The sequence below is a fragment of the Drosophila mojavensis genome, unplaced genomic scaffold (assembly GCF_018153725.1).
Source record: "Drosophila mojavensis isolate 15081-1352.22 unplaced genomic scaffold, ASM1815372v1 contig_74, whole genome shotgun sequence".
Lineage (NCBI taxonomy): Eukaryota > Metazoa > Arthropoda > Insecta > Diptera > Drosophilidae > Drosophila > Drosophila mojavensis.
In genome coordinates this window covers 20,173,709-20,188,425 of record NW_025318899.1, presented here as the reverse complement: position 1 = coordinate 20,188,425, position 14,717 = coordinate 20,173,709, and the positions used below count along the sequence as shown (strand labels likewise).

Here is a 14,717-nt window from a genome sequence, read left to right as displayed (position 1 = left end):
GTGCAGAGTCAAGTTGAGTTGGGGCAAGTCGAGTCAAGTCGAGTCGAGGTCCGGTCTTTGAAGATTGTTTGTCAAAAATGTCGCATAAATGCTACGTGAAACGTAAACTAATGAATGAACCAACGAATGAGCGATTGAATGAATGAATCAGCTGTTCGCTCCAGCTGGGGCGTATGAGCTGAAATGACGAGTGAGTGGACGCGTTGTCTGCGCTGTTTGCGTGTGGGTTTATCCCACAAAAAAAAAGGAAAACTGAAAATAAAAGTCAAGCACAATTTGCACTAGATTAAGAAAAGGTGGCAAAATGCACACAACGTGAAGATTGGAAGATACCCTGTAAGTTTAGTTCAAAACAATAAACAATGCATAAGAAAACTAATTCATTGCCTAGTTGAATAGGCATATTGATTTAGTAATATTATCAAAGAAAAGAAAATAGTTTATTTTATAAAATCTGTGACCTGAGCCTTCACAGAAATCAGTAAAATATTTAAATCATTATTTTATAATTATATGTACTATTAGTTTAACAAAAGAATAATGGAATCATTTGATATAAGCGGGCACTTAAATATTGCAATATTTTTAAATCAGTATTAATAAATAATAAAAATTTCTAAATAAATGTATTTCCAGCCTTCAGAATTTCGCTTTTACAAATTGGAATAGGAAAACCAAATAAAATGGAATGTTAGTCCACAATTCTTCATAAACTCCAATAATATATTTTCTAATTGCATATTCACATTTTGCAGTTTGTCGTATTTTAGGTCTTCGGAACTGTATATTAGACCTTTACCAATTGGAACATTGGGTATCCAAATAATTAGCAAGTATGTCTGGGTGCATTAACATTTGCTCTCGAGATTTTCGGGCTTCTGTCTGCTGCGTTGTCTTCCAATAAAATTGTCACTTTTCATTTGGTTAAGCGTATTTCTTGTGTTTCTCTCATAAAGCCCACGCTCAGCGGAAGTGCCATTTGATTTATGCATATTCGCATTACGAGTTCAGTTGCGTGGCTTTTTTTTATTCATATAGATTTTCGTATATTTTGTGTTGCTTTTTGTTTTTTGCCAAGTTTCCGGCCAGCTTTGACACACATTTAAATGTGCAGCTTAAAAAGCAATAAACATTCATTTATTTTTACGCACTCACACACATACACACACACACAACCACACGCAGTACGTACGTGTATGTGCTTTGACATCACTAATAGAGTTATAGAGTTAGAGTTATATTTGCCCGAAGAAGAAGATGTGTCCACACAGAAATGTGTCAACAATTTTTATCGTCTGCTGAAAATGCCGTCTTACCTTTCCGGGAACTGGGTCAATGCTAGCAGATAAAAGAGAACTTGCGTTATATGATACTTAAGTTTCTTGCTTGGTTTAATTTGATTTGCATGTTTTTAAATTCTTCTTCATTTTGGTTTTTGGTGAATGTGTTGGCTGCATCAACTATGCTTTGGTTTTGACTTATTGATGAGGGTAAGGCATATGATAAGAGTTTTCCATTTTTGAGTAAATCATAAATTGATACTGTATTGTGGGAGTTGTTTTAATGAGATTGTATTGCAGAAAGTTTAATAAATCTAGATATTTATGAATACAAATGAATCTATATATACATATGTATCTATGTGTATATGTATCTGTATATTTATCTATATTTATACCTGTACCGATTGTATACATATGTACCTTGATATATATATATCTTCATTACATAAGCATCCAAAATTGCACATGAATATTTGTATGTTTTCTAATTACCATGTAAAATTTTCTTTTTTCCTGCACACTGCTATTCTATTCTGTGTCTACATATGCTAAAGCTCTTTTATTTCCACTTTTGCCTTTCACACACCATCTATATATACGCTTCCACTATTCATTTTAATGATATGCTACGTGTGTTAATTCTAGCGAATCGCAATCGCACATCAGATACATGGCAGCAAACATTTTCCGTAATCAGTTACATTTCATGTGCCAATGTCAGCTACCGACTGAACCGGAACATTAGATAAACAACATTTGATTTCCTTGAAAGTTGTGACATTCTACGGCATGTTGTTTATCTCTCACACACATAATTTGAAAGGGCCAACGTGCTGGGTAGCAGCTGGTTCTTGCCACTTGCCACTTGCCACAGTTGACACTTGGCACAGAGCGTTGCGAAAGCCACAAAAAGTTATGAAGTTTAATGGATTTTCCAGGAATTGAGCTTGAGTTAGAGCTTGCCACACGTACCGTTGATATCGACGTCGGGCTACGCCTCGCTTTTCCTGCTCGCAGTCTCTTTTGTTTTGGTTTTCTATGGACCCGCTGGCTATGCTTAGGTAACGCTTCTCGCTCACGTTTTCACGAACTGCGAGCGCATCAAAAGGCAAAAATCTCACGAAATTTGCCAATCGAGCGACCATTTGGGTTATTTATGAGCTGCGATTTGTTTGCAACTCATTTAACCGGCAACTCTTTAAGGGTTTATGACACTTTTTTCTCTTCAGCTCTTAACTCGTTTTCACAGTTCCACTCGAGAAACCAACCAATTTCGCGCTTAATTTGATTTTTACAACAACTCTCACCACCTGCCTACTGTTCAGCTCGGCCCTTGTCTCTTTTCGCAGCACATTTCATTGTTTTTAATTTCTGTATAAGTATTATTTAAACACACCGTTCGCACTTTCTACCTTGCGTTTATTTGTAAATTCACTCTGCCAGAATGATTTATGCATCCTGTGTGGGGCTGATGGTCTCTGACACAGTTGAGGGAATTGCAGTGACTGTGGAAATTGTATCTCTTACACTAGTTGAGCTTCACTAGTTGAGTTTTACATATTTTAGTTAAATGCAGGTAGGCCATCGTTGTTGCCTATAAATTATCATATGGTTATCAAAGCGAAGCGAATTTTTAATTTCAACTGTCGATTTCAGTCGTGCAAAAAATATTCTCTTGAAAAAATGCAAATCGAATCTGATGTGTGTGTGCGCAGTGTGTGTGAGTGTGGTGTGTGCGGTATGCATTTGTGGTGTATGTAATTACAGACTTTGCATGGTCGTCCCACTTCCGACGCGTTGGGATGCTGACTCATGCAGGCGAGCACAGGCGATGACAAACACAATCCAAACACACACACACACAGACACAGACCCATACACATGGTTTCACACATATGCATCTAATAGCCACGCTAACCAATACAGCCACAACAAAAGCCAACCATGACCCACGCAAAGCTACAGCTCGAAATCGGAAACTCAACAAGTGAGAGAAAGATGGAAAAAGTGCAAAAGAGAGAGGTATAGAGAGAGAGGGATGGAGAGATATGTAGCTAGCGAACAAGGGCTAGCTAACCGAAACTTGAATGTTAAATTTTTTATTTAACTATTTTATTTTTTGCTGCCCACGCACTGAACTTGAAAATGTTTTACCAAAACAATGAAGCTATTTTTACACTTCGCTTTTAAATTAAAGGGGGAAAATGGAATCGACAGCAAAAAATAAAGCTTCAAAACCAATTAAAGGGGCATAAAAACCAGAAACACTGCAAAGCCTGACCAAAGCGCAAAAGTAATTTTGTTAAATCTCAGCGAAACAAAGAAAAATCGTTGTGCTGGAAAATGTTCCATGTCATTGCCAGACACAGATTGGTTATTGGTAGACATACCCTGTAAATGAAGAGTAAGTAGCAATAGCTGGTCATAGAAGTTAATTTCAAGAAAAAGCAGATATAATTTCCTTGACATTTATACATATATACTCTAGAAATAGCCTGAAAATATAGAGCCGAAGTTGGTAAAAGAATCGATCTTTTAATATCAACAAATTAATACGATAAATGGAACAAGCTTGAAATAGCCAGAATATAAAGAGAAGTTTATATCAAGAAATTAAAATAAATAAATATAGCTAAATAGAATTAATATCTATGATATGGTAGAGTTTAATTACTTATATTATAAATTGAAACTGATTTGCTAACTCTGTTTATCGAATTTATGGGAATATAGATATATAGTTTAAATACATTATATTTTCCATTATAGAGTATCTCTCAGTCGCATACCAGTTCTTTCTGGTTCCTTTTGTGATTTGCGCGTTTGGCGTTTAAATTTAATTGGAACTGCAAATCGTTGGCCTCTGGTTAGCACATAGCAGGTAGATGGTAACTGGTAAATGGTAAATGGACCATGGTTCGTTGGGTGCGCACTTCAAGCCTGAATTGTTACGCTCGTGGTTTGTGTCTAGTCTGTCAATCAATTGTAATGAATACGCATATTTGTGAAACTCCACATCAGGCGGGAGTAAGGGGAATGGGGGGGGAGAGGGTCACATGCCACTCTCTATTTATGATGGTGTACCTCCAATTAACCCTGAGCCGTCTCTCAAATTGGCAGCCCTGACCTGCCAGTTGACATTTTGTATTTTGTCAGCTGTAATTGAAACATTTCAGTTCTCAAATTACATAGCTATAAATATGGACTACCTACCGACATTTACATAGAGATTTAAGCATTTACATATATTTGTTGTGGCGCATATCTTTTTGGCATCAACAAGTTTTGTTCTTTTTATATACATACCTTTATCCATAGGAGCGTGTATACATGTGTATCTATAAGCAGCAACTCTATAAAAGACAACTCGTGCCTCTTCTTTATTCGGCTTTGTTTTACAATAATTTCAAACCTCAAACAAGTTTTGCCAGATAGTTAACAAGAAAAGTTAACGATGCGCAAGTTTCTTTGTAAATCTACATGGCAAATAATCTTAAGCTAAACTGTTTTTTAAGGGCTCTCCATAGTCATAAAACAATGTTTAGATACTTTTGTTAAAGAATAAAAAATGATACAAAGCTTGAGTCATTAATGATATATATAAAGGCTTATAGTCTTAGCAAAAATATATTTATATAAAAATATATATTAAGAATTTATGCAAATTATTAGTCTATTATATATCTTTGGTACTCGAAGAACTGCGCAATTTGCAGGTCTTTGTAGAATTTCCTTAGCCACATTCCTTGCAGCAATTTCCCAGAAATGCCAAGGAATCGTTTTGTAGCGACTTTGTGGGTAATTTCAATTTGCGACTAGCCCTATTAGAACACATTCCACGGCATGCCCTGGGAATTGTGTGCACTCTGCTGGGCAGTTAAATTCTCAATTTAAGGCCGTGAAGATAAACCGCAAATTGAATTAGGCCCCAAAGCTGCCGCGGTTGCTGTTGAGCTAAGAAAGACTTGTGTATTCAAAGTAATTTGCAAAGAAATTACATAAAGGAAAACAAGTGCCGGTGCCAACAGGCAACACACACCACATACAGACACACGCACACACATACGTACCTAGCACACACATATTCACACACAACTCCTACATGCAATTCACAGCGACCGCAGGCCGCGGTTTGCCAATTTAACTGAAATAAAACGCCCACATGAACCACATGATGTCTGCACCACTCACATACACACACACACGCACACACACACACTGTGGGGGCAAACCGGCAGCCCATTACAATTCATTCATTGAACCAAAATAAAATAGAAAAAACAAAAATAACAAATGCAGCGGAAAATTCAAATCAATTTGGCGCAAACCGCAAATACGAACCGCAACTATCTCAGCGATTCGCATAAATCTAATAAAATTAAAAGCAAAAAAGTTCAGCGCATGCGTAGCGCGCAGCTCAAAGGGGGGAATGCCCCTAATGCTCGCCCTCCCCCACTACAGTAGCTGCATAATTTTGCAATTTAAATGCATTTCACAGTGCATTGTTGTGTGTGTGTGTGTGTGAGAGAGAGAGGACGTACAAGTACATTGACTTACAAATCGACTCTCTCTCTCACATAGACGCGCAAATGAATCTGCTTAAAATCCATGAAATTAACCAGAATTATATAGCCTGGCAGAGGAATTGCTTATACTAATATTATAGAATTTCATGCATTGAAGCCACAAAGGCAACCCACTCACACGTGGGCGTGAGCATGGGCGGAAGACAGTGAAAATGAGAGGCCTACACATCTGGTAAGGGAAAAGTAAGACGGTCTTACGAGCATGCATATTTCTTTACTGAATATATGTGTAATATTTTTTAAGAACAAGCATTTTAACCTGAAGGTAGACTAATTTAAAAGGATAATAATTCATTATGACTTGGACAATTCTTCAAAATTTAAAGCAAATAAATTTCTTACTCATAATATTAATTTAAAAGAAATGTTTTAAAAGTTGCAGACTTTCTAAGATAGCTTTACACCTTATTATTTGTTGTCAGATCTATTAAATATTTAATACTCTTGCCTTTCATAAATTCAAAAAGAAAAGCCTAAAACTATTTTCATTATTATTCACTGAATAATATTTAGCAATTTAAATTTCAAATTTTATTCAGGGTATCTCTTAGTCGAGCAGACCCAGAGTGCTCTTAATTATTTTGCTATTAATTTCCTACTTGAACAAACTCTTCAAAGTTCTCTTTTCTAGCCTGTTGCATGCATGGGCTCTATTTGGCATACCTTATGTTGACTCTCATTATTGGGAATTTGCGGCAATTGGCGTGCCAACTGCTAAACAAAGGTAGCCCAGTTGCAACCCCAACTGTTTGTGGCACGAACAGTTGTCGGTGGCATCTGCCGCGCTTGCGCATGACAAGCGACATGCCAATTGTCGGATGACATTTTGTAAATTGTTTTTGGTCTATGGGTGAGGAAGTGTGGTGCAGATGGTGGGGGGAAATGCCAGCGACAGACCACACTTGTTGCCTCTCTTAATACAACTGTTCATAATTTGCGCCATGTGCCAAGTGGGGCAGGGGCAAGGGCTCGTCCGCTGGGCGAGGGTTGCGCAGAATTTGCATAGCAGCTGCAGCTGCCCCTTTTTTTTTTTTTTTTTTTTTTTTGCTATGCCTTGGCGGCACCTTGTCCACTTCTGCTGGTTAGGCTTACCCATTCCCATGACACCGGTCGAAAGTTCAAGCTGTGTCGAGTTCAGAGTTTATGCCACATGATAAGGCGGCGGCAACAACAACAACAGCAGCTATAGCAACCACAGAATCAACGTGGGCTGTGCCTCTGGAGGCCCCCAGACTGTGCGTCGTGGCTGTTTCTGGCAGCTGGCAGTAGCAGCGACGGCGGCGGCGGCGTCGGCCCACGCGGCGGCTGCGCAGAGAACCTGGCGAAACACTAAAATGAGTAACGGAAGTGTGTGAGATGACGACCAGTGAATACCCTTAAAACTATAGCAGCACAATTGTTAAATAAATCATAATTTATATTAATTAATGAATAATAAATAATAAATAATAAATAATAAATAATAAATAATAAATAATAAATAATAAATAATAAATAATAAATAATAAATAATAAATAATAAATAATAAATAATAAATAATAAATAATAAATAATAAATAATAAATAATAAATAATAAATAATAAATAATAAATAATAAATAATAAATAATAAATAATAAATAATAAATAATAAATAATAAATAATAAATAATAAATAATAAATAATAAATAATAAATAATAAATAATAAATAATAAATAATAAATAATAAATAATAAATATAAGGATATAAAGAAAAGGAAATTTACAAGCATTGCGGAAAATGTAATTGTATTTTATATAGTAAAACATTTATATTCAATATATACAGAAATCAGACAGAATAAGTATAATTTTAAATTGAATTTCGGATCTGGCTTTATTACCAATATCTGATTGTAGCTGATTGCTCTATATATAGTCATCTATAAGCAATAGTATAATGTAATGGCTACACAGAGTTACTCAGTGCTCAACTAAGCCAACATCTTTATCTTTATCTTAATTATATATCAATTCAAAAATGATTTCCATATATTTACCAAAGAGTTTTCCGTTACATATTGCCTAATAATATCACAATATCTTTTGGCAAGAGCAATGCTTTACAAAAACGTAAAACATATAAAGAGAGAAATACTTTGACTTTTGATTTGCAATAAATAAAGCAAGCAAAAAGGAAAAATAGCTGGCAGACTTCGTATTGAGTGTTTGTCAAGTGGGCATGAATGGAATGGAAGCCCAGACGCTGATCGAGCGGCTGCGCTTGTAATCCACTTTACGACGACCGGACGTGGTTCTCGTTGGCGTCGTCGACGTCGAAGTTGATGTCGACTTTGCAGTTCCCATTCACCACAGAAAAAGAAAAAAAACCAAACAGGAATTGCAGCCTGGCATTTGACTGGGCTTCAAAATAGGACGTTGAATGCTCAAGAGTTACAAAAGCCTCGTTCAATTTCCATATTTTATGGGTTCCAGCAAAAAAAAGAAGAAAAAAATGCAGCAGCAGCTTGCTATGGAAATATATTGTATATGGATATATGTATTACATCCTTATAGATATGCAACATGCTAATCATGTATTCTCGATGCTCAACGAGCTCTTCAAAGTTGCTTTTCTAAAGTGATTGCAAATATAACTTGAGAGGTTAGAGAGGAGGCTAAATACTGAACACAGTTTAAGCAATAAGTGTAGAGTTTCTGCTATAGAATGAATAATAGATATTTGTGTTTGAATATATTACGATAGATATGCAGAAAGAACTCGTAATAGTTTTTACTCTATCAATATAATCATAGGTCACAAACTGGTTAGTCTTGCGTATCGTTAAGCAACCTTGGATAAAATATTTCACGAAAAGCTTTTAATATTTAAATTCTGGTAACAATCGACATCTCTTGATGATGACAAGTGCTGCTGTCAGCGCTGTGCCACCAAGCTGTAAACATTTGCAACCAATTGTTGCACACATTTTTACATAATGTTGACACAGAAAGACAAAGTGCTAATAGAAATAATAAACCAAGCGTTTCAAATTAAATCAATTAAAGTGCAGCCGAACAAAGAATTCCTTCGATTGGCATTCGGCAAGCAGCTCGATGATCGGTAGCAGCTTGAGCAGCATAGCATCAGGGGCAGGGGCAGAGTAGTTGCAGCCACTGATGTCAGAGATAAATGCAAGATATCAGTGAGACGACTTGCGCACACAGTCAAAGATTGGCAGTTGGAGTCTGGGACAAACGCAAACGACATTTAATTGACAGTCACAATTTATGCAAGCCGCTGCAAAAAATACAAATAAATAACAACAACAAAAAAGATAAATGAAACAGAAATAAAGTAAATATAATAAACAAACAAGTGCAGCCGCAATTGCGACTGTGAAGCGTGGAAATTGCTGTGACATGAGGCAAGCAAATCAAGAAACAAGAAAAAAGTTCAAGCAAGCAAATCAAGCTGAATGAGCTTAATGTATGCATAGAATTTGTGGCGATTTGTTGGATAAGATCTAATGGTCATATGCGATGAGGTAAATGACTATCTTCCAGCAATTGGTTGCAAAAGGAATGTTGAGACTTAAATAAATGACGAATGGAATATATAAAATGTGTATAAAATTAAAAAAAAAAAAACATAAATAATAAAAATATATAAAAACGGAATTATAGAAAAGTTATTATAAATCTAATATGGCGATATATTTTATAATAAAAAAATATCAACACAATTAAACAGTTTGCTGTGAGTTAATTAATAAATTTATGTTACCATTAAATATTAATTAATTAACTCTTATTTAAATAATTAACTCTTATATTATCATTATAAATAGTAATATAAAATGTAATTATGTAAATTTGTAGTTATCGACTTAATGCAATTTAAGAATAGACCTAGTAAAAAAATTTGTTTAAAAGAGTAAGACAAGTTATTTTTAAGCAAGAATGAGGGTAATTATAAATATCATGTAGCAGTTTCTTGTAAAACTATATATACTTTTATCATTTTTATGTTCATCAGTCATTTAGAATTCAATCAGCATTTCCTCAACAATTTTACCATTAGCAACTTTATTAGGCTCATCCAATCCATTAAGACTCTCAAGACTTACCATAAAATTTAGCTAATGTTTAAGCTTAGACTATAATACCTTGTGCTAAATGCCACTTTAATGATAATCACTTTTGTGATGTGGCAAACTGTAAATACCAAATGAATATGTAAGCACACACATACCCACACATTCATTCTTTATTCATTTTTTTTTTTTTTTTTTTTTTTCATTTTCCTTGCAGATCTTCAATCGATTCGACGGCTCTTGGAACATGATGCCAGCGGCTCGGTTTGCCCCTCGTGCCGCATTTCCTTCGATAAGGGCAAGCGACGGAAACTGATCGACACCTGCGGACACGAACGCTGTTATTCCTGTATGTTCCGCAACGATCAGTGCCCCATGTGCATGAACAGTTCGCTGAAAGGTGAGTAGTGGTAGTAGTAGTAGCCAGTGTCTGTCTCTGTCTCTTTCTTTGTCTCCGTCTCGTCGTATCTTATGGACATGCCATATAAGGCGGACAAATATGTGCAACAACAGCCGAACCCTCGACAGCTCTGACTGCAAGGTGTTGTGTCGAGTGTTTTTTTATGCTGTTGCTGCACTCTTATCTCGGAATTCGCCTTTTAAGAGTATATATGTTTTATTTTTTTATGATATCCTTTCAATTTGTACACCAAATACTTGAAAACAAAAATTTAGGTGTAAACACTTTGAAAATTGCAGCAATTATTAATTCCACAGAATTTAACATAGTCAGACATAAATTTTAATGGGTTTTAGCCTGATAAGAATAAGATAAATTATGGTTTATGTTATGGCATATATAGTAAATGAAATAATATATGGTAACAGCATACCTTTTTTATTACACTTAACCTTCTTCAAAAATATTCGAAAAGAAATATTTATTTATTTAATAAATTTTGTGTTATTTTATGTATTTTGATTGAATTCCCTAATCTTTCACTAAATATATTTTCAGTTCCTAATATTAAAATGTTACAAATTTGTATATATATATATAGGTAAATTTCATGATTAATGCAATTATTATGAACAGACAAAGGGAGATATGTATATAATATAATGTGTATACCTCGCTACCTTTTACATACATTACAATCCCAATCCTTCCATTTTTAATGGGATTTGACTAAAATAATATGCCAGCATATAATTTTTATGCAAGTCAAGAATCTACAGCATCTCTATACAAGACTAAAAAGTCAGTATGCTAAAAATATATTTAACTATTCATGCTATGGCTCAACATCTTTATTTAGCTGGGTTTCATTTTGTACTTGTCATGTATCGATGCTTCAGTTGATTGCCAAGTACTCATTCAGTCGACTACTCAAAACCCTACAACTCGTTCGAACTGTATCACTTAATTAGCTATGCTAATAAGCTGAAGCCAGTTTGCTGCTTAGGTTTCGGTTAGCGCAGACACACGCTGTACACTACACCTACTAAATTCCCATTAACATAAATAAAGTGAAGACAACGACGTAGCTCTGCCAGCTCATAAATTCACACGGACACGAGAGTGTCCAATGGGCAGCTAGCCAATAAATTCAGCGACAAGTTGGGCACAGTGTGCACAGTGGGGCAGAGCATCAACTGAAAACGGGCATAACTTTCAATTTTTCATGGGCAGTGGAGCAACGGTATGTCGCGCTGTACTCGAGTACTTTCAGAAGTTAACCGACTGGCCCCATGTAAGCCTACTTTGCATGCCAAGTCACACACTCCGCACACACAACACACACAGTTGGCATATGAATTGAACAACAAACGTTGCGACTGGGAATAACAAATGTAAATGTACTTCTGGTATAGGCATACATAATAACAATATACATATGTATGTATATATAAATAGGTATTATAAGCTGCTGCCGTACGGGGCCACTGTAGAGCGTGCGATCGATCAATCCTCTGATCAGGCAGGAGTACCTTTAGAATAGGTATTTATTTTGACACGCCTTATTTATTTCGATTTGCATACTGTCAAGTGTCCAGTGAGCACTTGCTATAGTCATAAATATAACTAGATCAGACTGATCTGTTATCGGTTTTATAAAATGAATCGACATTTATTCGTACTGCAATATTGCATCCGCAGTCTTGATCGTTGATCTCTACGTTTCATATAACATATACCACTTTACTTAATATTTTTTGCACACTTTTGAAGCCGTTAAATCGTTGATTCTTGGCTCGATTACAGACATCCATCTAACTGTAACTCTTTTTACCCCACTAATATAGATGTTGATGGCGCCAATGCTCAGGGCTATGACACCGGCATCGGGGGCTCCACATCGACGATCGTCAGTCCGTTGGGCTCACCTCAGCCGCAGCTGAGATCACATGCGCAGCGGAATGCAGCTTTAGCACGTTATATGCAGGTGAGTGTGTACTTTGAGTTGTAAAGATACAAAGATACAAATGTGTGAGTGGAGGCGCATTAGATGCGTGGCGATTCAGCATTTTGTCTGCGTGTCGACCCTAACGACTAGTTGATGACCGCGTCGAAGCAAGAGAATGAACCGAAGAAAGGCTGCGAGAGATCATTTTGTAACTGTCGAAACGACTTTTTGTTATTATTATCGTCGACCATTTCCGTTCATCTTTATATACCGAGGCGCCTCTTTTATCTGCCAACTAAGTTTATCCGTTATGCCCTAACACATTTGTTCGACTCAGCTGCCGCCCCGCTCACAAAAACACAATTTTAGGCGCATTGTGGGCGAGGCGTTGACTAAGCACCGTTAATTAATCATTGTGTGTTCGGAGCCCAGAAAGTGACATAAAAGAGCAATATTAAACCAGCCCATAAAAGACTTGATTGGCTTTTAATCGCGCCATAACCAAGTGTCAAGCAATTTATTTCTCGATAATACAATATGATTATTACGATTCTGATTTGCATAAGCAAAGTCGAACATGTTTGGGTGGTCAGAAAGTTCTAATAAGACGAACATAAAAGAGTGTATGGCCTAGGGCGTGAACTAAATCAGTTGTGGTTTTATGACTGAATACCACATTAAATATATCTGTGCTATATACGTTGACATAATTATTGCCATTCACAAAAATATATAGGAAAGAGTTTGCTAGGGCGTGAACTTGATCTAATGTTCTTTTATTACAGCATACTCAATTCTTTGCGATACGCTATGTAAAAGTTCAAATTTCTAGTTCTTTCTGCTAATGAATAATTAATAAAAAATCTCAGAAATGGCTTGGAGTGTTAAATATAAAGAATATAAATAAATATAAAGAATTAAGAAATGTGTTCAAGAAAACTATATGAAGTACAAAGATGTACTTTCTGACATAATTATAGACTGATCAAACGATCTATTTAAAAAAGCTTTCAAAATACGCTTAGAGCCCAAATAAGAAAGTTTTCTCTACCGACAAGAAGAAGATAAAGCTCTCACAAGCACTTGAAATTATTTGTAGCTTTCGCGGCAAAAGTAGCAGAAATCGTATTATTTTTTTTTAATAATTAGAAATCAATTTACACGTCGGATTTAAAATCATATTTTTTTCTATTTATGAAAATAGCATATGTTGAATGTTGTTGTTGTTTTGGATTTTATTTTTGAAATTTTATTTGTTTTGCTGTCCTTTTGAGTGTCGGCTCAAAGTCTGGAGCTACTCGGTACGTCCAATTGCATGTCATGTCCAACATTTGGCACATTTTATGTTTGCTTATGCGAGCATTAACAGTCTTAAGTGAAATCCCATGTCACGTGTCAGCAGGCGAGCGAGCGGGCGAGCGGGTAACGCAACTGAAAATTGAAATCAATTGGGGAATCGCGGCAGTGAAATAAATATCCAAGTCGAGTGTTCATGTTCATAAATATGCTGCGAAAAGTAAAACAGTATTTGTTGTTGTTTTGTTTTTGGGCTGGCTTAGAAAGCAGAAGACACCGACGTAGCGACGTGCCGCCAGTTTGTCTTAGTCGAGGAGCTAGCCGGGGGGGTGGAGTGGGCAGTGGGGGACCTGGAGATCTGTCAGTTCGTCCGGCTACGGCACTTGAGCCGACTGCGCGTCGACTTGAAGCAACTGCCTGCAATGCCTGACCCAATTTCCCGTCTTGGCAGCACCATCCAAGAGCCACCAGACCAAACCAAGCACCACCAGAGCCAGAGCCAGAGCCAGCGCCACAGCCACATCCACATCTTTGCAAAAGCCAACTGTCAGTTCAGCCATTTGACAGTCGCTTTTGCGATACATAAGCGCAGATATGAGATACGACCGAGAGCGTAATCGTATCTCTAGCTACCAGTCAAAGAGCCAGCCAGCCAGCCAGCCAGCCAGCCAGCCATGCAGCCTGCTTTGGCCTATCTGTATCTGTGCCGAGGATCTGCTGCTTGAACGTCTGGCGGCGCCCCACCAATTGAATCTTTTGCGCCGTTTTGGCGTATTTAAAGTGACATTCGCTGACAGTCAGCCCGCAAATCCCGATGCTCCTGTTGCCCATTTTGCGCGCTGACAATGGAGTCGAACTGCCAAGCTGAAAGCGAGACACTGCCGTTGAAATCAAATTAAATTAATTACACGAAAAGTGATTCGCTGTAATTGTATTGTAGATCCGAAGATCCGACGACCCTTAGATCCTAAGGTGCAGTTAACCTTTGGGCAATTACGAAACCCGTGAATGTGCCATGTACGATTGCACTTGCATTTCCGGAACATTGAAATAGGGAAACTCTTGGAATCAATGAACCGCCTTTACATATGCGTTAACTTTACTTCTCTTAAAGTTGCAGCCTATTCAAATGTGTGTAAAGATCAA

The 14,717-nt window shown here is 36.7% G+C and overlaps 1 protein-coding gene across 8 annotated transcripts in view; it reads left to right on the top strand.

The window, feature by feature from the left end:
• Positions 1-14,717, top strand: part of LOC6583088 (protein TANC2) — a 62,987-nt gene that overhangs the window by 30,102 nt on the left and 18,168 nt on the right. For all 8 annotated transcript variants that reach the window (XM_044009445.1, XM_032731810.1, XM_044009444.1 and 5 more), the window contains exons 2-3: positions 10,145-10,327; positions 12,175-12,314. In XM_044009445.1, the coding sequence (XP_043865380.1) occupies positions 10,145-10,327; positions 12,175-12,314 (323 nt within the window). The remainder of the gene's footprint in view (positions 1-10,144; positions 10,328-12,174; positions 12,315-14,717) is intronic.